General features: G+C 37.8%; 1 protein-coding gene and 2 pseudogenes across 8 annotated transcripts in view; 1 reads left to right on the top strand and 2 right to left on the bottom strand.

Annotated features, from left to right (window-relative positions):
- The window catches only part of KIF1B (kinesin family member 1B), a 132275-nt gene that overhangs the window by 93884 nt on the left and 12319 nt on the right, over nt 1-26072 (bottom strand). For all 8 annotated transcript variants that reach the window (XM_090268576.1, XM_090268568.1, XM_090268571.1 and 5 more), the window contains exons 2-4: nt 24264-24447; nt 3983-4059; nt 2560-2739 (exon numbers count right to left, since the gene is read on the bottom strand). In XM_090268576.1, coding sequence (XP_090124702.1) covers nt 2560-2739; nt 3983-4059; nt 24264-24369 — 363 coding nt within the window. In that variant the 5' untranslated portion in view covers nt 24370-24447. The remainder of the gene's footprint in view (nt 1-2559; nt 2740-3982; nt 4060-24263; nt 24448-26072) is intronic.
- On the bottom strand, nt 8623-18119 carry LOC150014161 (translationally-controlled tumor protein-like; annotated as a pseudogene).
- LOC150014160 (U6 spliceosomal RNA) lies at nt 22601-22700 on the top strand (annotated as a pseudogene).

Here is a 26072-nt window from a genome sequence, read left to right as displayed (position 1 = left end):
GAATTCTGTCTCTTACAGTGTTGTATCATTGACACATTTAATTTATGTGAATTCAGCTCTTCATACTCTACCACCGTAACTGTGACTCTACAGTATCAGTATTACTATTATAGCAGTAAAACTACTATTAAACTATATTTTGCACGTATTTTACTCATTATGATATATAAATTTTATAATTTATACATACATAGTACAGAGAGAGAATACATACTGTTTGCAGTGGGTAAATGAAGGTATTTTCAGGAATCATTTTGACTCTATAAAACTTTCCCCTTTACTACTCTGTCTTAAGACCCCAACCAAACCTTTTATTGGAGGCTAGTTCACTACACAGTGACATTTCTTCTTTTTTTAAAGATTTTATTTATGCATTTTTAGAGGGGAAGGGAAGGAGATAGGGAGAAAAACATCATGTGCAAGAGAAACATTGATCAGTTGCCTCTCACACGCCCAAAAGGGGACCTGGCCCACAACACACGCATGTGCCCTGACTGGGAAGTGAACCAGGGACCTTTTGGTTCGCGGGATGACACCCAACCAACTGAGCCACACCAGTCAGGGTTACACAGTGACATTACTAACAGAAAACATTCATTTTTCTTGGCCAGAAAAATTATAAAATTTCATTATCCCTGTCCCTTGAATTTATTTAAAATGTGCTATTTTAAAAATAATTAATAAAAATCTATTGAATTTTCACTTGCTTTACCTTTAGTATTAAGGCAATCAATATACATTTGGAAAATGAACTATTTATTCATGATTCTCTAGAAGTCTAAATAGAATTTAAAATTTATTACAAATACTTTCTATATAATAATCATCTGTTTAAAAATCCAGGCTTTTGTATTACAATAAAATATTCTAAAATTCTACCACAAAAGATATGTATGTAATTATATAAGAATTCCAATAACAAACAAATTAAAGGAAAAGGAAGGAGAAACTAAGTGTGGTAATGGGATAAAATAAATATGACTATTTAGTATAACATGGCATAATCTACAATTATTCTATTACCCAAGAACTATTGCATAATATAAAAGCAGAGATTCTAGAGCAACCTTGCCTGCATTTGGATTCTAGCTCTGTCACTTACTTGGGCAAGTGACATGACCTTTGTGCCCCTGTTTCCTCATCTGTAAAATGAGGGTGACAATAGCACCTAACTCTTAGGGTCACATGAGGAGGATTAGATGAGCTAATATTTGTAAAGCACTTAGGCCTGCACGTGGCACATGAGGAATGCTTCAGAATATTTTCTCTATTAGTATTTTAACTAGTACTGTTCCTATATACAGAGGACAATTCCAAATATACAAGATGGGGTAAAAGTAGGTTTATAGTTATGAGTACATAAAATACAGAATTTATTCTTGTATTATTATTATTTATAATTATAATTATTATTAATTATTAATTAATTATTGTATTATTTGCCATATGGACAACTGTAAACCTACTTTTGCCCCATCCTGTATGTCTTTATATATTTTTTTACAGAAAAAACATATGTGCTAGTATGTTCAATTTTTTTCTAAAAATTTTCTAATCTTTGTTAATAATTAAGCATTTTAATTATATAGCTGAATTCAAAATTATAGTCTAATTATCCATCAGAAAAAATAGCTATTGCTCCCTTACATATTTTCTCAAAATATAGAGATGGTCACACTAGGCCTATAGAAACAAACAAACAAAAAAAAACCTCTTTAAAACTAATTCTAAATATCATTAATAAAAGCAGACCACATTCCTGTTATTTAAAAAGAAGTTTCTTCTAAATAACTGCGCAACTCTTCTTCATTCCCGAACAGTACAAAACCAAAAGACTAAATGCTCTTAAAAAAAGAAATCTCAGATTTTCAAGCTTCAAGTGATAGTATTAAACTACTACAATAAAAGGAAAGTATCTCTAAATAAGGCAATCAAAGAAAACAAGAACAGCCCTGGCTGGTTTGGCTCAGCTGGTTGGGGTGTTGTCCCATAGACCAAAAGGTCGCAGGTTTGATTTCCAGTTAGGGCACAAACCGGGTTGCAGGTTCAATCCCCAGTTGGGGTGTGTATAATAAGGCAAACAATCAAGGTTTCTCTGTCTCTCTCCCTCCCTCCCTCTCTCTAAAAAGCAATAAAAAAATATCCCTGGGTGAAGGGGGAAAAACCACATTCTTAAGAGGTGACCTATATATGGAACTTTAAAAAATCAAAACACTCATTAGGTGTTCCCAGGATTCAAAACACAGCCTGCTCTGTTACATACTATCTATCTCTTCTTGAAGAAGCCGGTAACACTGTACAAAAGATAAAATAACATAACAATGGATACATGTCAAAACCTTTACAAAACATCACCTTTCCCACTCAAAGTAGACATTATACATGTCGGTCTCTTCCACTAGACTACTAGTTTCTCTAGGGAAAGGGACAGGTGATTTACCTTTGTGCCTGGTATGATAGTCCCTAAATAAACGTTTGCTAAGTAAAAATAATTGTGAAAGCCACTGAAGACCAAGGGTAACAATGACCAGAGGTTTTCCGCTGTTTTTTGTCTCTTACCTGTGGAATGATGCCAGCCTGGCTTTCTTCTTGTTTGCCCATCATCGTGTAAGATTTCCCAGCACCAGTCTGCCCATAGGCAAAAATACAGACATTATATCCCTCAAAGGCATGTAAGAGCATTTCCTTTCCAATGTCATTGTACACACGGCTTTGAGATGCAAAACAGGGATCTTCAGGCTGTAAAGATTAAAAAAAGAAAACAATGACATTTTATTCATATTCTTTCCAATGCTTATTTGATTCCTCGGCAGCGGCAGCCGTCCGTCTCGAGAGACGATGGTGTAGCTTCTTAAGAGTCTATCTGCACCGCCGAGAATGGCTGTGCAGTCCGACTCGGGAGTGACACGGTATCTGTCTCCTCCCGTGTTGAATCGACATCTTGCGATGACGCTGGAGTGTCCTCTCCAGTGGAGCTGAAGCTACAGAGCCTGGGCAGGGTGACATGGAGGGTCTGCTGTTGCCCATGCAGCAGACCCCCCCTCTCTTCGCAGCTGAAGGATCCAAGGGAAAGACGGAGTCGATACAGCTTGGCTTCAGGTGCGCCGCAGGAGTGGCCGGTGTTGACTACAACGTCAAACCGCCTTAGGGACTCCGGCTCCGGATTTTCTGTCGGGGTTTACTCCCTTAGCCTTTCCCCTGAAGAGGTATGCCGCAAGGCAGCGGAGGTTTTTTGGACTCAGAGTTTTCCTTCTCTGTTATTTGATTACTTCTATAATAAATACAAGTGTTTCAAATCATAATAGTCACCTAAAATATAGTATATATTTTAAAAGTTCCCCTTACACATAGTTTTTCTCATTTTACACACACACACACACACACACACACACACACACTTAAGAGTTATCCATCATCCAGGTCAGCCATACATAAAAATATCTACATGAAATTATCAACTATGATTATATTTCATTTTCTATAACCTTATGAGTATCACTCTTTCATTCATAGGGAGCTCCAAGAATATTTTCTTAAGAGAAAAATGGGACGAAAATATCAAATGTCAAGTCCTCATATAAAAACGCTTTTTGAATTCACTACTAGTAGTGCGGCTGTATCTCAACACAGTTTTCAATGAAAAAAATGTTTCCAATCCCTTACCCAGGCCCTTCCCTTGTCAATTAGGCTTTGTAAATAGTTTAAAACATCTCTTATTCCAACAAAAAATAGGAGAGAAAAAGAAGAAAAGAACACTTAACAAAAGATGCAGAAGCAAACTCTAGTTTAGGATCAAGTCCCACACACCAGCAAGACTGAGGGTCCTGTACTGAGTAACGATACTGTGAGGAGCCCCACTCTCAATTTTCCTAAATGTCAGTATCCTCTGTTTTCCTTGATGGACCTGCAGGCTCCTTCAAAACACACCCCAAAACCCTTCGAACCTGGCACAGTTCTCCTATGCCGTACCAAGTACACTCACCGAGGTGTGAGACCAGTAGGAGTAGTCAAAGCTGAAGGACTTTGGAGCTTCCTTTGGGTTCTTTGGGTTAACAATACCTAGAGGATGAAAATGTTTGGATTTTATGAGTCACTCAGGTACATGTTCTTTAGTTCAATTTGATGTTACACGGTAAGTTTAAAACATCCAAATCTAAATTCATACCACTGAATCTAAATAGGGCAATCAAAAACAAGAATAATCACATTTTAATAGGAGATCTACATATAGAATTTGAAAAGAATCTGACCAGGAACATTCACTAAGCATCGCCAGGATTCAGAACAGAGGCTGGTACACAGTAGGTATTCATTAAAATATTTTATGACCGAACCTGAGGTAAGATAGCAGCCAAAATCTGGGTATGGACCACGTTACTATTTCAAGGTGCTTCATAAGGCTTCGAATATTTCAACACATCAGAAATAAATATTACTAAATGACTGAATTAATCTAACCACTATCTAAATTACTGAATTAATCAAACCACTATTTAAAACAAACTCTTTTTAAAGCTCTTCTCTACTTCAGAAAAGCATTTGGTAATGAAGGACTTGTTGGAAAAATAGTCTCATTTCTGAAATTCACAGCTGATAACTAATAACATGTTATCATATATGTGTGTACATTTGTGTATATGTGTGTATACAGTGGAATAACAGACCACTAAATCTTCTGTAGAATGTTATAAACAGCAAAGTCAGGTTGTGACTGAAAAGCATGACGTCTCACTGCCCATATGAACAGTGATTTCTCATGTGATGAATCCAGGCACAGCTCAGGGACTGACTGAATGCTGAGGCTCAGCCTCTCTCCCTTTCTCACACACACATTAAGCTTTGGCTCCTCATATTTCACTTGGAATAGAATCCTTATAACATGTGTTCATGAAATCTCCTCAAAGACCAGACATCTCGACCAATCCACTCCTGTACGGCAGGGCCCCATCCCAGGGTATCAGTGAGATCGGGATTAAAAATAAATCTGTCCAGAGCAGCTGCTGCTGAGAACACAAATAGCAACAGTTGCTATGGTGCTTAGTTCTCTCTCTTGCTGGGTTCCGCTGGGGCGGTCGCACACTTACGTTCCAACCTCAAATGCTGACAGAATATTAATAAGGCTCACACCGCACATAATCATGTGACAAGGAGACATGGTTCTCGAAAGAACATCTGCTCACACATAAATGGTAGTCTAAGCAAAGAAGAATGTTTCTAATCAAAAGGTACTACATTTAAGATTTAAGAAACACCCAACATTCATGGAGCACTTACTCCAAGCTGTGAGTACTTTCTGTACACTAACCTATTTAATCCCCGCAGCCACTCAATAAGGCAGATGTTCCCCAGTTGATAGATAAATCATCACAAAGAGGTTTAAAGAACTTAGGCAAGACTACAGGATGTGAACTTGAAAAAGTTTGGCTCCAGAGCCCACACTGAGTCAAGACACTCATGATTTAAATGTTTATTCCCTACATGCAACCATCGCCAGTAAGGCATCTTTATGAATATGCACATACGCACATACACACATATATGTGTGTGCACATATATGACAACCCCAAAGTTATATCACAACTATTGTTTAAAACTTTTTACCCATTAAAAACTAGAAACTTGAGGATTATAGTCCCTAAAACATGAGATTACAAACAAACTCTACCAAAAAAAAAAAAAACAAAAAAATAAAACAAAGGGCCCTGGCTGGCGTGGCTCAGTGGATTGAGTGACGCCCTATGAACCAAAGGGTTGCCGGTTGATTCCCAGTCAGGGCACATGCCTGGGTTGTGGGCCAGGTCCCCAGTTGGGGGTGCGTGAGAGGCAACCACACACTGATGTTTCTCTCCCTCTCTTTCTCCCTTCTTTCCCCTCTAAAAATAAAATCGTAAAAAACAAAAACAAACAAAAAAATGCGGAAGTCAGTGTCATACTGCATGAACCAGATTCCAGGTTTCAGTGGCTCCGTAATAAGGACAGTGACAAGATAAGATGTAGGATATGACCTCTGAAGTAGCCTTCGCCACTCGACAACATGGCTAGAACAAACACCTCTAACCTCTAGAAGATATGCTTTCATAAATCTTTTTAAGCTATGTTTCCATCATTCTCTTAGCTACTCGCTGGTGGTACCAAGCCTGCCAAGAACAACTTAAGAGCTAGTTTTCAGACCCTAACCCTTCGTTCCCTTTTCCTTCAGTAAGGAATAACAAAAACTACCCCACTGAGTAATTTCTTTGATTCACATAAAATCTTTTTCCTCTTCCTCAATAATACCTTCTCCCAGATCTTTGAAACTTCTGAAACTAATAAATTTTCTTATCTTTTATCTTCAAAACCAAGCTGCCTTTTAAATAATTGCCACTAAACACAAAACTCTTTATTTTTAACATAAGTAGATCAAAATATAATTTTAAAGTTATGTACATAAGTTATGTCAAACAAGGTTAAATTTACTTACAATATTAAAAATTATAAGTTCCTAAAGGATATTCCTTTAAGATACCTTGAAACGACCACAAACAAACACACAAACACAAGACACCATAGAACAATGTTAAGTTCAATATTGTTGTTGCCTGTTTAAGGGGAAACTGTAAGCAGAATGTCTCAGAAGTCATGGGTAACTTCTATACGTTATGTTGGGTATTACTGACTTAGCCAAAAAGTCTGTATGGTTTTTTTCCATAAAATAAGACACATTTTTCATTTTCATCAATAACTTTATTGATTTAGATACTGAGTATGCCGGCTATTTCCCGCATGCTATAATGTTAACTGTTCTTAATTAACATCTCCATTATCGTTATCAATTTCAACTGGTCTGCGTGGCTGTGGAACATTGTCCAGCGAGAAATCTCTAGCACAAAACTCCGCAAACCACTTTTGACACATTCAATCAGTCACAGCACCTTCTCCAAACACTGCATAAATCTTTTTTGGGGTTTCAGTTGCATTTTTACCTATTTTGAATAATAAAGCATGATGTGCCAAAAATGTTACACATTTTCTTCCATCTTCAATATTAAAATGGCTACACAAAAATTCACCAATTTTGATGTCTTTAAAAAAATGCACACTGATATGACAGCTGTCATAATCTAACAAAATTGGTTCAAATAAAGTTAAATACAATGAAGTGCTACTAGAACCACCTTATGGAAAAAAACCAAATGAACTTTTTGGACAACCCTATAGTTATAGGGTTGTTTGTCGTATAGCATTCTTTATATTTAAATATACATTGTATTGCCTTTAATACATAAACTATTTCCTAATAAAAGATTTTAAACCCCAGAACTCAGCAAATGAAAAAAAAGTTGTAAAAATAAAATATTAATGACATCACTTGAACTTGTAAGAAGCCCACTAGTACTTCCATGGACAAAGAATCAATGTTTTCAAATATGCCAAAGCATTTTTCTTTCCAGATTAATAGCAGCTGAGATCAAACCCATTTCCTTTAACCCAACTAAAAAATAGGATCTTTCTCGTCGTCGGCAGCCGTCCGTCTCGAGAGACGATGGTGTAGCTTCTTAAGAGTCTATCTGCACCGCCGAGAATGGCTGCGCAGTCCGACTCGGGAGTGACATCGTATCTGTCTCCTCCCGTGTTGAATCGACATCTTGCGATGACGCTGAAGCTACAGAGCCTGGGCAGGGTGATATGGAGGGTCTGCTGTTGCCCATGCAGCAGACCCCCCCTCTCTTCGCAGCTGAAGGGTCCAAGGGAAAGACGGAGTCAATACAGCTTGGCTTCAGGTGCACCGCAGGAGTTGCCGGTGTTGACTACAACGTCAAACCGCCTTAGGGACTCCGGCTCCGGATTTTCTGTCGGGGTTTACTCCCTTAGCCTTTCCCCTGAAGAGGTATGCCGCAAGGCAGCGGAGGTTTTTTGGAGTCAGAGTTTTCCTTCTCTGATATGCCCTGACTGGAAGATCGAACCAGCGACACTTAGCTCGCAGGCCGACGCTCAATCCACTGAGCTAAACCAGCCAGGGCAGGATCTTTCTAACCACTAATAAAAGGGGGAGGGGAGAGACAATACACTTAATAGGAAGGTTATAGGACTTGCACTCAAAGGAGAAGAAGCAATACCTACACATACGGCATCTTTTAATATTCTAAACATACAAAAAACAATTAAGAAATATATTTAGATCTTTTGTGATCTTGGGTATGGTTTCACTTTTATGTTTCCTTTAAAATTAAGATAATACCTAGTTCACAGGATTAAATATGTAAAGCACTACACAAATGTTAATTTTCAATAAGTTATTTATGTTTATTTTTTAAATCAATTTTTAAAGATTTTATTTATTTTTAGAGAAAGGGGAAGGGAGGGAGAAAGTGAAGGATTCATGAGATCGGTTGCCTCTCACTGGGGACCTGGCCCACATCCCAGGCACGTGTCCTGACTGGGAATCAAACCTGTGACCTTTTGGTTCACAGACTGGTGCTAAAACCGCTGAGCCACACCAGCCAGGGCTCTGTTTATTTTTTAAATGAGTTTAAATGCATTTTATTTTGGCTACCTACATTATGTTTTTCTTAAAAACAGTGACTCCAAATATATCAAGGTCAAAATAAATGAAAAGCTCAGGACAACATCAGTCCCACTGTCCTACTCCTCGTGTGTAGATGAAAAGCAGCAGCCAGTTATGATGAAAGGTGATAGATTCAAACTGCCAAATTTGTTAACGTTTTTCCACTTCTCAACATCCTTAACGAGAATCATACCCAGGGCTGCATCATCCTCACAGTAGTCCAGCAGAGCAAACGTGCCACCTGGATTCGTATTTTCACCAGTAAAGAACTGGTACTTTCTGAAATTAGCAAAGGATGTGCTTGAGTTGTTCTGCAGCCCATCATAAAGGTTTTACTCTTTCTGGCTTCTGTTCTTCAAGCATCCCTTTGATTGAGTTCATGTAATCTTTGACATACTGCTTGTAGGCTTCTTTTGTGAAGCTGATTTCCTGCAAATAATGGTTCATGACAACAGCAACACCAGTGATTACTATGCTTTTGGTATCTTCGCCCTCGGGAGTCATCAGTGTTACCCTCTGTCCTACTGACCATCCCCTCCCCACCTCAGGCACAGCCTGTCTGAGATCTCCCAGATCTTGTACATGTCAGAGAACATCTCATCGTCGCTGATGAGTTCTCATTAGATGATTATGATGGCGACAGCTGGGAGGAGATGACAGAGGCACTGTTTTAACAGGAGGAGCCCAGAACTTAAGAGCGTGCAGTGCTCCAGGGAAAGGAAGAAGATGAAAATGTTGTTTTGTCTTGTTTTTAAACTTTCTCAAGTTTGGTGGGTAACCATATTCCATGGTCTTTAAACCAAAGTGATAAAAGTTGACCAACGGATCAAATAAACTAAAGCACAACATAAGAATTCTATTTCCTGGCAAGGGTCAAAGTACTATACCTGGATCCTTTAGATGCACTATCAAATCTTTGGTGCTCCTACCACATTACAAATCCCTTCAGTACATGGACCGTGTCTTGTGGATGCTCTGCTGCCTGCCCTACACCAAATGGACACTCAGATGAATGTGACATGTACCACTTTAATTTGATTAAATCCTGCACCATTTTCTGCAGTGAAAGAAAAACCAAACAATGTATACCAGTGCAATACATACATAACAGCAAATTTTGCAACGTTCACAGAAAGAACATAAAATTATATTAATGAATTAATATTATTGAAATATTGGGCAATATTAACACAGTGGTTCCTGCATCGAAGTCAACTGAGCTAAGAATAGTGTGTTGGACTTCTGGTTTTCAGAAAGCATGCATGTAAGAATGGAATTATAGTAATTAATGAATATGTCCAACATATAACCGTATTTTCAGCAATATAAAATTGTAAATGCTGTTACAAATAGAGCATGTCTCCCAGGGTCCTGTGTCATGAGCATGCAGGCTTTGTCTGGGACAAACTGAGGCAGGAAAGTTAGAGCAGGGAACAAAGGCCTCAAGCTCTACCCCTCCCCTTCTGTGTCTTGGCTGAAACATCACACACATGACCTTCACTAACCACCTGTTCTCCCTCTTCCCCCTCCTCAATTTCCTGTAATTAGGATGACCAAAAAGAAATGCCTCTCGAGAGAGGAGATAAGGAAGAGCCACGTAGGCAGTCACCCTACCAGCGTCAGAAGCAGAGGACCACCCTATCCTTCCCCTGCAGAAAATATGACATTTCACGGCAGACAGAGGTATCTTACTATTGAACTTTATTGCTGCAAAAATTTCTCCAGTATTCTAGATATGATGACCTTGCCTTGGGCAAGGATTCTTCTGTAGGTATAAAAAGATTATTGACCTCACACACAAGACACATACCCAAGAGGTACTGCCATGTAGTAAACACCAAATGGCGTAAATAAATGGTAATATTGTCGGCATTCACCTTCCCAAGCAGCTCCCCTGAAACGTCCTCGGTTAGAAGGGTGAGGCACCCAGAACCTGACCCAATGGCTAGCACAGAGCAGGGACGCAATACACACTGACTGAACGTCATCAGTATGTCCAGGACGGTGCTCCATTGAGAAACCTTCAACTGAAACCCTACGTACAGTGGCACCCAACTGGACAAACCCGTTTTCCTGATCTTCTGCCTTGTCTTCCAACAGTCCCTGCCCCTCTGTGCTCTGTGCTTTTTACTCAGTGTGCTCAGCTCTCCAAGGATCCCAAGTCTGAAATTGGTTTCCATGCTAACAATCTTTCTAAAGGAAGGGTTATTGGAAAAGATCTCAAGACCCAATTTTAAGAAAGAAAAAGCCAAACTGCACTTTCATTCATTGGGCACATTTACTGAGCACATTTATTAAGCTCAAAATATGTACCAGACACTGTGCTGGGGATATAATGGCAAGCAAAACAGTTATTTTCACTCTTCTAGAGTGCATAACCAACTAAAAGACAGACCTATAATCACACAAAATAAACACATGCTTTAAAATTATGACATGAGCCAAGCTAGAACATATAAATAAGGACGTATAAAAGGAAACATATAAAAGAGATGATTTTTTTTTGCATTGGTAAACTGGTGAAAGCAGAGAAGGCGCTAGGAAAGTGAAGTGGTAACAATAACTGCTGGCGCTTACCGAGTGCTCGCTATCTTCTAAGCCCTGTGCTAGAATTACACGTACTCACTCACTGGAGCCTTACAAGAGCCTTATGAAGTAAGTACAATTATCACGTCCGTCTTACACTGGGAGCACCTGAGACACAGATAAAAGCGCTTGCCTACGGCCAGGGTCTGGACTGAAATCTAGACCATCTGGTGCCAGGGCTCTGAACCACTGGGCAATATGCATCCCAAGCGTGGGAACTGCATTAGGAAGCCCTGGGGCAAAAAGAAGCACATGACACCCAGGGACATGTGTGGTCAAGTGCAGTGAGCAGCAAAGGGTGGAAAAGCAGCAAAATCTCAGGGTCATATCATGGTGGGCTTACGGAGTTGGTGAACTCTGGAGCAAGGAGAAGTCACTGGAGTGACTTAATTACCCTCACAGGCTGCAGTGTAGAGACTGGACTGAAGGAAGGCATCAACGGAAGTACGGAGACCAATTACACAGAACACAACCACCACTGCAGAATGCCTGGGAACTCCTGCCTGCCATTTGTTATAATGACACGAGAGCTACACCTGGCATTAGAAACCCACAAATTACAATGTGACATTTGTGGGAATGGAGAGAAAAGTTCATTCCCATTTCAAAAGTATTGTGTCTCTTGATCCGAAAGTGAATTTTGTCTTACAATTGGACCTAATATTTAATAATCAAAATTTGAGTTGACCTAGAATATATTTCAAAAAGATATTCTCAAAGATTTTAGCAATGAAGGAAACAGAATACTGTAGAGGCTTTAATCTAAACCCACCCTAAGTACCCAATATTATTGTAGGGTACACCTATAATTTGGGCACATAAGCTCTGTAAGCCTCAATTTTCTTATCTGTAAATGGGTATACTAACTTTGTAGATACCAAGTCAAGTTGTGAGAATTAATGATTAATCCATATCTAGAGTTTCAGCTCAGAACCTAGGACAAAATATGTATTCAAAATATTCTCTCATTTAACAAATATCTGAGTTTCTACCATGCCCCAAGCCTGAACATACCTAGTGAAAACCAGGTCCTGACCTCAAGGACCTTACATTCTAATAAGAAAGTCAGACAATTAATTAATGGAGATAGTATAACATGGAGAAGAAAAGTGGATAGGAGATCAAAGGTTAAAGTAGGGGTGGCTATTTTATTTATTATTTTATTTTTTAATTCTCACCCAAGGATATGTTTATTGATTTCAGAGAGAGAAGGGGGGAGAGAGAGAGAGAGAGAGAGAGAAAAGAGAAATATCGATGTGAGAAACACCAATCGGTTGCCTCCTGCACATGCTCCAATGGGGGATCGAACCCGCAGCCTAGGTATGTGCCCTAACCAGGGATTGAACCCACCACCCTTTGGTGTATGGGACGATGCTCCAACTGAATTGCCCAGGCAGGGGAGTAGGGGTGGTTATTTCAGGTAAGAGTGGGCAGGCTGCCACCTCTGAGGAGGTGATAGTTAAGCAGGGAGCTGAATGACATTTAAGTAACTGGCAAGACCGCCAGTGTAACCAGAGGGGTAAACAATGAGGAGATATGAAATCGGACAGCTAGCCAGAGGCCAAATTCTATGGGTCCCTGTGGCCAAAGCGAGGATTTTTAATTTTATTTTGAAAGTGACAGAAAGCCAAGGAAGGATTTTAAGCAGAGGGGGGGTGATGTAATCTAACTTACATTTCCAAAATATGACTCTGGCTACTACATAAGAATAAGAGTGGAAACAGAGAGACAGGAGGCTACTAAAATACTGACGTAGGCTAGAGCAAAAATGGTAAAGGTAACTGGATTCAAAACAGCTTTGTGAAGGCAGAGATGATAGGACTTACTGATGAATTACAGGTGGCCTAGTAAAAAAAAGAGGAGGTAAGAGGGACTCCAAAACTTTCTATTTCAAAAACTAAAGAATGAGTAAAAAGGGAGGAAAAACCACTTTAGGTGAACAGGGAGGGAAAAAATAGTTCTGTTGAGGTACCTCTTCGGCTTTCAAGTAGAGTTAAGGTAGCAGCTGGCCAGATAAGTCTAGGGTTCTACAGAGAGGTCCAGGCTGGAGGAGCGAATCTGGGAGTCATCATTTCAATGACACTTAACGCCATGAGCCTGGAGGAAATCACTTTGAGACAAAGAGCTCAAAGAGAAGAGACAAGGTCCTGGTTCACTGTGAACACAGGGAGGCGAGGAAGAACGGAGGATGGCCTATGAGTGAGGAAGGCGATCAGGAGGGCGTGGGGTCCTGAAAGCCAGGAGACAGAAATGTTTCAAGGAGGAAGTCAAGCTACGTTAGCTACTGCTATTACAATGCTTATTCCCACAGCCATCCTCTGGATTCCCTAGAGGAAGAAGCCTTTGTTCAGGCTGCCTCCTGACTTCCCCACTAACTGGCTCTGCTAACCCTCACCTCTGGGCCTTAGCTCCCTATCATACTTCAGATCTTAACTAGTTTCAAGGCTGTTTTCTTAAGTTCCCCTTCATAAATCAGAAAGGCAGCCTCAAAACTGAAGATCTTACTGTATCTTTCCCCGAGCCCAGAAGGAAGATGACCCCACACCGATCCTCTCCCTACCTCTTTCACACCTTTCCCTTCTACCTTCAAACGTTTTAGCCTCGTGCTGTAGCTGTCATTATCCTAGGAGAGCTGAAGAGTGAAGACCAGGACAGCATCTTCCATGCAAAGGATTAATGGAAGACCCTTATCCAAAATACATGAAAATGACTTTAAAACAACTGTCATAAATGTGCCATACGTTTTAGTTTACTGATGAACCACAAGACCATCTTCTCTTTCTTAGATTCTCCCTTCAAGTCAAAATTAGCCTTACAAAAAGTCCATTAAGTCTCTTAATTTTACCCTTTTTCCTTGCCTTCTTTCCAACTTTGTTACTCCAGTATACAGATGCAGAAATAATGTCCTAATTACTAAGCCCTAGAAAACAAGGCAGTCAAAACAAAATTTGTACTTAAAAGCCTTTTATTCTTCAGAATAATTTTGTTTAATATCCCCAAGTCTCTATGTAGTAATTATACTGTTGTTGGCGAACTACTAAAGATCTTGCCTGCAACTACAATTAATGTATCAGTGTGGCAACACTGGATCCCAGTGACAGCTTCAGCACAGACTTCCTTTTCCAAAAGCTTCCTACACCTGAAATTAATAAAAATGGCACACAATAAAAGTATTTTGTACACCACCTACATTCCAAAATCATAAAACCAAAACCCATAAGCAGCCCCATCCCTACTCAGAATAATGTATCTCCAGAAATAAATTAAAGTGGTAAATAAAGCATATTGCCTAAGGTAGATTTGAGCCAAAAACCTACAATCATAATGTTCTTTAATTATTTAAAATAACAAACTTAGATTCCAAATCTTATAAACAGAATAAATGTACTATGTGTTCACTATATATTCAATCCCTTTGTAGTAAAAATAAACATACAATAGGAAGAAAAACTACCAACTCTGTAGTGTCACAATGTCATTAACTGGGAGTGAAATAAATGTGCAGGCTATAATAAAACAGTAAACTCTCAGTTAACAATAATTCTGCTTTTCCTACGCAAATTTTTTAGAAGGTTCATTTACTGATTTTAGAGAGCTGAAGAGAGGGAGTGAGAGAGAGAGAAACATGTTGATTTGCTGTCCCACTTATTTATGCATTCCTTGGTTGATTCTTGTATGTGTCCTGACTGGGGATTGAACCCTCAACCTTGGCACACTGGGACAATGCCTAACCAACTGAGCTAGTCTGGCCAGGGCTTAATCAAATTTTGAATGATTTTGAAGGGAGATCATTTGGAAGACCTAGCTCCCGTTTAATCTAAATGGAACAAAGCTATCTGAACTAATATTAATATTTTTTATTTATAATTTCCCTGCATCAAGAAGGAACACTAAAATAAATTTTAATCTAACAGTTAAATTCAAATTAGACATAGACATTCAGTATTACTACAGAGAAGAGTAAAACAAGAAATATTCTGAGAGGCAGTATGTATATAGCACAGAGGTTAAAAGTGAGAGCTCTGGAGCCAGACAGCAGGAATCCATTTCCTAGTTCTCCAAATTCTTGGATGTGTGGCCCCAGGCAAGTCAGCCAATATCTATCCCCTCACCTGTGAATGGGGAAAATAAGGGTAAGTATCTGCCACAGGACTACTGTGAGGATTAAATGAGTTAAAATCTGTGTGTTTCTAATTGTGCCTGGCCCAGCTTACGTGTTCATTATTGTTGTTGATAATTACAAATCACGCTTTTCCCCTTCACTAAAAGGCGATTCGGAAAGTAAAAGCTGCTTTTGTTCTTCCCTTCACCCATTTTGCCTCCTCAAGTTTATTCAGTTACAAAAGGAACTCAGGTATCAGACCAGAACAATGTTGCAGGGAAACAATAAACATAGTTAAATCATTTCCTTATTTAGGGAGCTTCTGCTAATTCTGGCCACACAGCTTTCTGTTCTGCCAGAACAAAGGACTTTCCAAACATTCCCACTTTTCCTGGCCCTACCCCTCAATTATTTAGATGTCTCTCCTCAATGCTTTCATTACACTGCTTTTATTATTTTTCTCTTGAGAGCTTAGTGGCCTCCCAGCCTATGCTTGCTGAGTAACAAAAATTGCATGTTCTATAGATGGTCTCAAAAAACTAATTTCATATTTCTACTAACTCTATGTGTACAGCACTCATCTCTCAACAACACTAAGAAGTTTTTAGCCCACTAGAAATGCTTTTCATAAAGCAAGCACAATTCTTGATATACTACCAAAAATTAAATCTGTGAATGCCTACACCTTGCTTATCATTCAACCGAAGTAGCAGGCCCTTTCAGGGTCTCACTAACGGCACTGCAGACTTTGCTGGCTTCCATTACAGCGCTTCACACTTGACTGGGCAACTACCAAAAGCGATCAGCACCATGTTAGTGGCATGCACTTTTAAAAATGCACTTCAAGACATCTCTTGAAAATTGCAAGTAAGTTATTTTTAAAATCTGGACATGGCTGCTCTCCTCTATGAAAGTAAAAACAAATGCACAAAGGCCACATGTAGTATACAGTTTGGATTTTAATCAAGGTAACCTCAAAAGTCTAGAACAATAAGATGTAAAGCAGCAAAGAAAGAAAACTAGGCTTCCTGCAACATTTTTTCCAGTTTTCTCTCTTTGCTGATTAGAATCTAGATTTGAAAACAATTTCTTACTTAGGTAAATGAAGAATTTTAAATTATACCCTGTAATAAAAAAGATGCAAACACTAAATATCAAAGGCCTTCTCCAATTTAGTGATAGCTTCGATTGTTTCTGCCTTATATATATATTCCCATTGAATGTCACAATTTGAGTAGCAAAACTAATCACAAAAAACAATTTAACAAATAATTTTTCAAACATAATCCTATGTGGTATACTTGATACCATCTGATCCTCACAATAGCCCTGGGATAGTAGGCTGGGTAGTTAGTAGCAATACCTCCATTGAATAAATGAAGAACCTAGGGCTCAGGTGTCTAATAATAGAGCATGAGCTAAATAAAGTACAATTCACAAACACCACAAAATAATATATAGCCACTAGAATCACGTTCTTGAAGAATACTTAAACAAGGGGAAAAGTATCCAATACATTAAGCAAAAGACCAAGTAGATAGCATAGGATTGACAAAAGGAGAGGGGAGGTCACACATAGGCTTTAGCTTTCAGTCTGAGTGAAATGGACACTATATCTCAGAGTTAAAAACAAACAAACAAACAAAAAAAGTCTGATTTCCATTCTCAAAAGACTGCTCTAGCTTGTCTGTTTAGAAGAAACTGCTGGAAAACTGGGGTGAAGCAAGGAGATTTGTTAGGAGGTTACTGCAGGTGGTAGCAGTGGAGGAAGTTAAAAAGTGGTCGGATTCTGGATATATTCTGAGGCAGAACCCACATGACTTTCTGATGAATTGGCTGGAAAAAGAGAGGGAAGTCAAGGATAATTACATGTTTTTGCCCTGAGCAACTAGAGATAGAGTGGCTATCAACTGAGTTGAGGGAGAATAGAGGGAAGCAGGTTTGGAGGAGGATCTACCAGGAATTCAGTTTTGCCCATGTCAAATTTGAAATGTTTATTAGACAGGCAGGTAGAGTTGCCAGGTAGACAGCTACATACAGTGCCTTCTAAAATCAATTTCTTTCCCACCTATCTGGGACTTACATTCTTTTTTAATGCAGTCCTAAGAAATGGCTTTAAGGCTCAAGTGTCTGATAATGCAGGATTGGCTAAATAAAATATGGTATATAAATAAACTAGAATACTATATAGCCATTAAATTTGTGTTCTTGAAGAATACTTAAAGAATGTGCTCAATAAATTAATGCATTGATAATATATAATAATGAGTATTTTACTATTTATAAGCTTTGCACTCAGGTGAAGGGGAAATTATGTTTTTCTGTATACATGTTTAGATCTTGCTCTCCACGCAGCGACTCGCCTGCTCATTCACTGAATGCTTATTAAACAACAGACACTAGGCTAGGTTCTGAGAGCTCAAGCTGACCTCTTCTTCCTTTGCTGTATAAGCCTCTTTATCTTATTATTAACTGTCTTACATTTGTGACTGAGTGTCATCTTAATCACTGTGGACATGTAACAAAAAGTAAACATTCCTGTCATGGAAAAAGGAGGGAAAAAGTGGCTAGAAGGCTCCAGAGAGAACAGGTGGCAAATTTCACGGACTTGTGCCTATTTCTGGTCACTGGTATAGACAAGCATGGGTATACTCACCTCTATTTGCAAGATTAAGACTTTTTTCCCCCTTTGCTTTTATACTTTTAAAATTAAATATTTAGTAGATACGTCTATAAAATATGTGTGGAGTATAAACATTAACAAAAGCCTGGGCATCCCCCAGCCAGTTAAAGAACATGAGTCTCACCTCTGCAGTCCCACTGGATGACCCTCAGACCACGCTGCCCACCATCCCCACCTTCCTGAAACGCGTGGAATGCTGTCATTATTGCCTTACCTTTCTTCATGGTTTTACCCCACCCATGTTTGTATGCGGTAAGGAATATAGAGAACAGCTTTGCGTGTTTTGAAATTTATATTAATAAAATACATCAATTTCTTTTGCAACGTGCAAAGCCATAGTTTATGTATGATTTCTGTGTGTATGTATGCATGTGGTAATTATCTTCTTTGCTGTACTCTATTACATATATAAATGTACCATGGAGTTCTGGTCAAGATGACAAAGTAGGTAAACACTGCCTGACTCCTCCCAGTACCACATCAAAATTACAACTAAAATCTAGAACCTGGAGAACCACCTGAAAGCTAGCTGAACAGGGGGTCCTATAACTAAGAATGCAAAGAAGAAACCATGATGAGATTTAAATAAATAAATAAGTAAGTAAGTAAGTAGCATGATTTATTCATCCAGTCCCTTGCTGACAGATACTGGGTTGTTTCTGTTTTGTTTTGAGCGGGGAGGGGGTTTCCGCTAAGAAAAAAGAATGCTGCCCTAACTGGGTAGCTCAGTTGGTTAGAGCATCATCCCAATATGTCAAGACTGCAGGTTCAGTCCCCAGTCAGGGTACATACAAAAATCAACCAGTGAATGCAGAGCAGTGGAACAGCAAGTCGATGATTCTCTCTCTCCCTCTAAAACCTATTTTAAAAAATTGAGTGCTCTTAGGAGTTTAAATGCCAAAATCGTCAGCAGTCTTTTATTGACTCCCAGAGAAGTTCAGTACATTGGGAAGATTATAGAGAGAAACATGAGTGAGATACACAGCTCACAGAATGAATCCCAGCCAAGTGTAGGTTAAAAGAAACGAGACATTCCCTCTCGCAGGTCAGAGGTCACGGGGTGGAGGCAGACAAACAGCTGAACAGCAGAGCTTATTACTCTTCTCCAGCCACTCTGTGAAGCGCTTCGGATGCCACGTTATGAAGTCTACACCTGAGCCTGATCCAACTAACTGAGCCCTGGCTTACCAAGGAAAAGGCCTAAGGAGACCTCATTCTACCTAATTTGAGGCTAGTGCCTCAAACTTTTTTGGAACACAGATCTCTTGAAAAATGTAAAAGTGATTATGCCCTCCCTAGGAAAATGTGTAAGATACATTTTGCATATAATTTCAAGGTTCCCACCTTGACAGACAATCAGAAGTCTATTCACAGTCCCCAGGAAAAGAAACCCAAACTAAAATGTAAGTGAGGATCACGTAAAATTAATGAAAGAAAAAACAAACAAACAAATAACCTAAAGACTAACCAAAAAACCCTAAATACTAGAATATAAAATTTAACCACTTAACCAAATAGAAACAACAAATACTCATCAAAATGGAGCAGACTGAGGTAAGAAGGTAATGAGACAATAAAAAAATGATTCCAATGTGGGAGAAACTTGGAATATAATGGGAAATTATTAAACAAAGCCATTTGTGTATGCATTTAGATCTCAAAAATGTCAAGGCAGTGACATTTATCTGTGCCATGGAAAATATTCCCTCCAGAACCAGAAAGTTCTTAAATAAAACTGTTAAGACTCCATTTTCAGATCTGGCACATTCCCCAAAGTACCCTCCACCTTCCTCTACATTTTCATAAGAGATCTTATGGCAGGAACATTCCATTGCATTCCATCTGCAATCAGCTATAATCCCTGTGAGCAGCAGTACAGGCCAGCTTGCCAGTATGTAAGTCTTTTAATAAAATGAACACATGTGGCTACAGCAAATTTATTTCATTTCATTTCTTTCAATAATTCTAGGTTCAAAATGCATGCTCTCTCCCAATCTTAAGTACAATGTTTTTGGTTTTGTTTTAAAAAGCAAGTCAGTAATACTTTCTGAACATAGCAAGTGGCTCACTTAAACTATCCCCCTTAAAAATCATTTGGATTACGATATTATATTAAAAAAAAAAAAAAAACAGAAATAGAAAATATGAGTAAAAAAACCAAAAATGCCAAAACTCCCAGAGGAAAAAGTATCTGATACAATTAGATACCTAGCTTTCCAAGAACAAACACCCTTCAAAGGAACCAAAGTTACCCTAAGCCCTCTGAAGCATGACAAAGTATTTAGCTAGAAAACTAGCCCTGCTTTTTCCAAGGCTGATTCAACAAATGAGATTTTTTGTTTCAGTAGATCAATGCAAACTTAAAAGTCAAATTTCTCTGGCTGAACATTTACATGCAAGAGGCAATCTGTTATAGCCAGATGAGAGTCAGGAGTACCAATATCCAGTCATTACACTAGTAAGTTCTAAAAAGCTATAATTCTGAAGTCCCCCCCAAATATACTGGCTATCCAGTTTAAATTCTAGCTGAAATGCCCTACCATCCATGAATGACGCATGTGCCTTTGCCAAACTCACACCTGCACTTCTTTGAAATCCTGTTTAATGGCTATTATCACTTTGATCATTTTTACATTGTACTGAGGTTATTTTAGCATGTCTGGTCTCTCCAACCACAAACTAAAAACTCCCTAAAGGCAGGGTCTATTTACATACAACTCTGTCATCCCTTCAGACACACATCACATCACAGGAGACTCTCAAAAGAGGAAGGAAAGGACAGGAAGGGCAAGGCAGAGCACAACCACTCAGCCTTTGGTCTAGAAAAGTTTTGGACAAAATATGATGGAAAAACAATTGGTATTTCAGTGCTGTGCTTAAGGTGGTCCACAGACTGGTTTTCATAGGACTAGTACAATAAATACAGGCCTAATAAATCACCAAATTATTAATTACTTTTAATAAAAACCAGGCATTTCTTCTTTAATATTTTATCAAAAGACATTTCGATATTTTCAGTAGTTCTGGAGATTTTCTGTGGGATATAAGAATGGGCGAATAAAAGTTATATCCTCACAAATTCTAAATTTTATGGCCCCATCCTAAAAAGGTATTCAGCTAGGACTCTTATTTTCCTCTTCAATGTGCTATCTGCCACAAGTGAAACATCTTAAATCCTTCAACCACAGTGAATATCACATTTGGGTAATTTTACTTTTCCTCCCTAGAGTGATATTATTTTCTATACAATGAAAATAAGGTCCAAAAAGAAACGATGTACCATATATTAAAAACAATGAGATCTAACACCTTTTTTAGTAGCCATCAATAATCTCTTAATGAGTTTTAATTTATCTGATTAAAAAAATAGCAAAGTCAGAAAGTCAAGCAGACCTAAACTCATACCCATTTCTCATAACTATCCAGAACTAAAGAAAATGTTTTAATTTTACTACATACCCTAATAGTTTTATTCTCCTGGACAGTCAATGGATTATTTTTTTTTTTTTTTTTGATAGTCTGTTTGGTACTTAGCCTACCATTATACATATAAAAAGTGGATACTTGCTAATAAATAACCCTATTAACTTATAATGGATAGTCTTTCATGCTAAAATCTCAAAAGAAAGCAACTTTCACAAGTTATCAATATGAATTGTATTATTCGGGTAATTAAAACATTCAGTGCAGTAAAGACTGAAAAATAAGCTATTATTATACTGTATCACTAATCTTAGAAAAAGGTGTTGCTGCTTAAATGTCTCTGGATGGAAATCTCACACAAGTTGCTTCCAGAGAGAGGAAATAGTTGACTATGTGGTGGGGTGAGAGGAAGTACCGTATACTCTTTGTACCTCCTGAATTTTATACTATGTAAATGAATGTACTATATATTCACAAAATAAATCAAAACTGGGGGGAAATTAAGATAATGCTACTCGATCTTGACAATGAATATAGCATTTCAACCAACTGAAGATGTGGTCATTGTAAAATGATTTGTCGTCAAGAAAAAAACATGAGCATGATTACTTAAGACTAACAAAATTTTCTATTTTCTATTATATGGTAAATTGATTTTTACATTTCATGGATATGGTCTTTTAATATTCATTTTTGAATTAAAAGTTTCCAGTAAGATTTCCAACCCTGTAAGCAAAGTAGCAACAGACACCCCAACCATTAATGGAAAACCACTGTGACACTGGGGATTTCTCCTGGATATGGATAGCTCAATATGTAAAACATATCAGAGAGAGTAGTTTTTTAAAAAAAATCAATTCTAGCTCCTTGGGCATCCTCACACAAAGGGAAAGATCCTCAGTTAGATTCTTGGTCAGGGCACATGCCTGGATTGCAGGTTTGGTCACTGTTTCTCTCTCACATAGTTTCTCTCCCTCTCTTTCTCCCTCCCTTCCTCTCTCTCTCTCTCTCTCTCTCTCTCTCTCTCTCTCATAAATAAATAAATAAATAAATAAATAAATAAATAATCAATCAATCAATCTTTGAAATCAATCCTGGCTCCTGATCCAGAATTTCCTTGAAGTAGACACCCATTAAAAAAACTTGTGAAGTATACCATCATATTTAGAGGCAATGCCAACAGCCAAAAGTGCCTCCAAACTATGTTATAATTAAATGTATTTTTTCAGAGAGAAACAAGATTCAATTATCAGGATTCAGCATGCTCATTTCAACAGCACATATAATCAAATTGGAACAATATAGAGATTTGTATGGCCCCTGTGCAAAGATTTAAATATTGTGTAAAACTTACATTCTTAAAAAAAAGCACAATAACACAGCTTAAATGAATGACCTTTAAGAACATAAACATTTGTTTTCTAGTTCAATTTTAAGTCTAGCTCAAACTTTAAGGAGTAAATGATCAATATTGACTTTCCTTTTAAAACAACTTATTGAAATATAATTTACATACCATAAAGTTCACCCATTTAAAATATACAATTCAGGGGAGAGGAGGGGAGTGGAGGAGGGCATGCGGGGGATAAATGATGAACAGAGACTTGACTTGGGGTATTGAACACACAATACAATGTACAGATGTTATATTGTAGAATTGTGTACCTGAAACCTATGTATAATTGTGTTAACTAGTGTCACCCCAATAAATTCAATAAAAAGGAAAAAATATATAAGTAAATAAAGTGTATAATTCAATACTGAATTTTGCATCTCTTTTTCTTTTACAATTATTCAAAGGATATAATTCATAGAATCAATGGTGCAACTGACAAAGAAATGTAAATTACAAACAATGGTATACCAGTTTAGACTCCTACTTTTGAATCCTTTTCTAAAAGATAGATTGTTACAAGTCCTATTTACCAAGTTCAGAGAAGTGTACAAGCAATAGAAAGTTCAAAGTTGCACACACACAAAAAATATCCAGCTCATAGTAACACAGAATGGTGGTTACCAGAAGCTGAGGAAGCAGAGTGGGAGAGAGAAAATATTGATCGAAGGGAAGACGCAATGTGCAGTATACAGACTCTAGGAGATCTCAAGTGTTCTCATCACATACACATAAAAAGGTGACCGAAAGGTGATGAATATATTAATTTATTTGATTGTGGTGATCATTTCACAATGTATACATATATCAAAACATCATACTGTATACTTTAAATACACAGGTTTGGGCAAAAGTAGGTTTACAGTTGTGAGGACACAAAACACAGTTTATTCTTGTATTATTTATTAATTATCGTATTACTTTCCATACGAACTATAAACCTACTTTGGCCCTACCCTGTATATAATTTTATTCCCCACTGGTAGAATCCTCTACACAGAACTGTCAAATGGCCCACAAACAGATGAGATCAGAATGGTTTCCCCAACTATTCAGTATGAACTTGTGTCTGAAGAACCTACAATTCTGCTTTTTCACAAAGCTTAAGCTATATATTACAGCTATATCTCTTGTGCAACTCAAAGAGTTTTAAAACTATCATGGCAAGCTCAGGCGCTATTTAAAAGTGAGAAAGAAAAATAATCTTGGGACCTCAACAAATATATTTCATGTCATCATTTAGTCAAAATCACTGCTTGCACCTTTGTTATCATTAAGATTTCAATCTAATTACACTAGCTAATTAATTCAGTTTCCAGGGATTTCTCAATTGTAATGAACAAACGAAATAGTCCATATTTAAATTTAGTCATAAAAGGATCACAGGGGGAAAGCATTCAATGGATCGTTCAAAATAGCCAAGTTTGAAGTGGAAATACCCAAACGTTCCTTTATTCTGATCACGGCAGGAACGGAAAGGAGAAAGGACGGGAAAGTGAGATATCACTGATAGAAAACAGCATGTACTTACTAGTCGAGTTGCCTTGCATCTGAATGATGCACTTGGACTCTTTGCTGGTCTCTCGAGAATTGAAGGGTCGCACACGGACAGCCACCTTCACTGAGGCTCCCGACATTCTGATGATGGTCTTGTTATATATATGCAGTCCAGAAATAAAGAATCAAATCTTCTTTTGAATTTATGTTCAAGTTTCCTTTAAAAAGAAAAAAATTCCACAGAAGGTAGTCAGGATCAGAGAAAGCTTGTGCGAACGTGAGCAGAAGAGCTACTTACTGTCTCACATCTTAGTACTATTTCTGCTTCCGTTTCTAAAAACCTCATTCCTTTTCCTCCCTGTAAATCTTATCTTCTCAACAGTAATTATCAAGTAGAAAATTATGACCGAAATTTGTTTTCCTACTCCATTACCTCTTTAAGTTCCTAAACCTAGTAACAAAAAATGTAACTGCAAAGGAACAGGCATCTATCTTGCTCTGTTTTCCAAATCAATCTTCAGTAACAGATGAAAATTACAAAGCGTTTATTTATTAGAGTTCCTTACACAAGTAAATTCCCATCAGCCAAAACGACTGACTTTAAAGAAGTGTACTGAACTTTCTACACTTTAATTATAGCTTGAAACATTTAGTTATATAATGTATAATTAAACAGCAAAGGACAAAGTTCTAGCTAGCTCCTTTAACTTCTAAGTATTCAGAGATTCCTTTAACTTGGATGATCCCTTTCATTTGTAACTCATTTGACCCTTTTAACTGTCCTGTACAATAATCAGAGAAGATTCCAAGAGACCCAGGTTCTATCCTCTGATGTGCAGAATCAAATCACTACATTATACTAGTGAATGAAGCCACAGGAAAAAATGTGAGCATTTTTCAGAGGAATAGTTTCTCTCCCAACAGAACAAAATGAACACTATTCTGTGAAAAGAATCCACACAAGTAAATTCCACAAGAAATAGCAGATCTCAATCTGTACTCTATCCATTATATAAACATCTTTAAGAACCAAACAAAATAAAACAAATTAAAAAAGAAAAATACTTTTAAGTTCAATTATCAGGGAGCTCCAACAGAACTTAAATCTGCCCTGCCTGGTATGGGTCAGTGGACTGAGCATCAGCCTGTAAACGGAAAGGCTGGTTCAATTCCTGATCAGAGCACACGCCTGTGTTTCAGGCCAGGTCCCCGGTGGTGGTGTGAGAAGAGACAACTTATGTTTCTAGCCCATCAATATTTCTCTCCCTCTCTTTCTTCCTCCTTCTCCTCCACTCTAATTAATACATAAAATATTTTCTAAAAAAAAAAAAAGGGGGGGAGAACTTAAACTGGATCATTTTTTCCCCATATAATCAAGTAGAGATTAGAAATGCTAACCTCCAGTTGCGCAACTACAAATATCTTCCACAAGAAAAGGCATCAATAAATAAAAAGCCAAAAGCTACTCTCTACTTCATTACCTATCTTATTTTCTCAACAGCATTATCACTATCTGAAATTCTTGGTTTTTGAAATGTCTATTGTCCAACTCTCTCACCACCAGAATGTTCAGAAATCATGTCTGCTAGCGCTTAGACAGTACCTGATGAAAGAACTGAGTAAATGTTTACTGAAAGAATGAATTAATGAATTGTATTTCCCAACTGTAAAAATTGTTCAAGTTCTTTGCCTGGTTTACTAATTTGTTTCAAATGATAACAATATTTATTGATATTAACCTCTTTATATCTGCTGCAATGTTCTCTCCAGTCCCTCTCCCATTTTATTTTATGTTAAACAGATGGTGCTTTTAAAAAATATATCTAACATTTATTGCGATCAC

Source organism: Furipterus horrens, unplaced genomic scaffold, assembly GCF_987537825.1.
Source record: "Furipterus horrens unplaced genomic scaffold, mFurHor1.1.pri manual_scaffold_3, whole genome shotgun sequence".
NCBI lineage: Eukaryota > Metazoa > Chordata > Mammalia > Chiroptera > Furipteridae > Furipterus > Furipterus horrens.
This window is presented reverse-complemented; position numbering and strand designations above follow the sequence as displayed.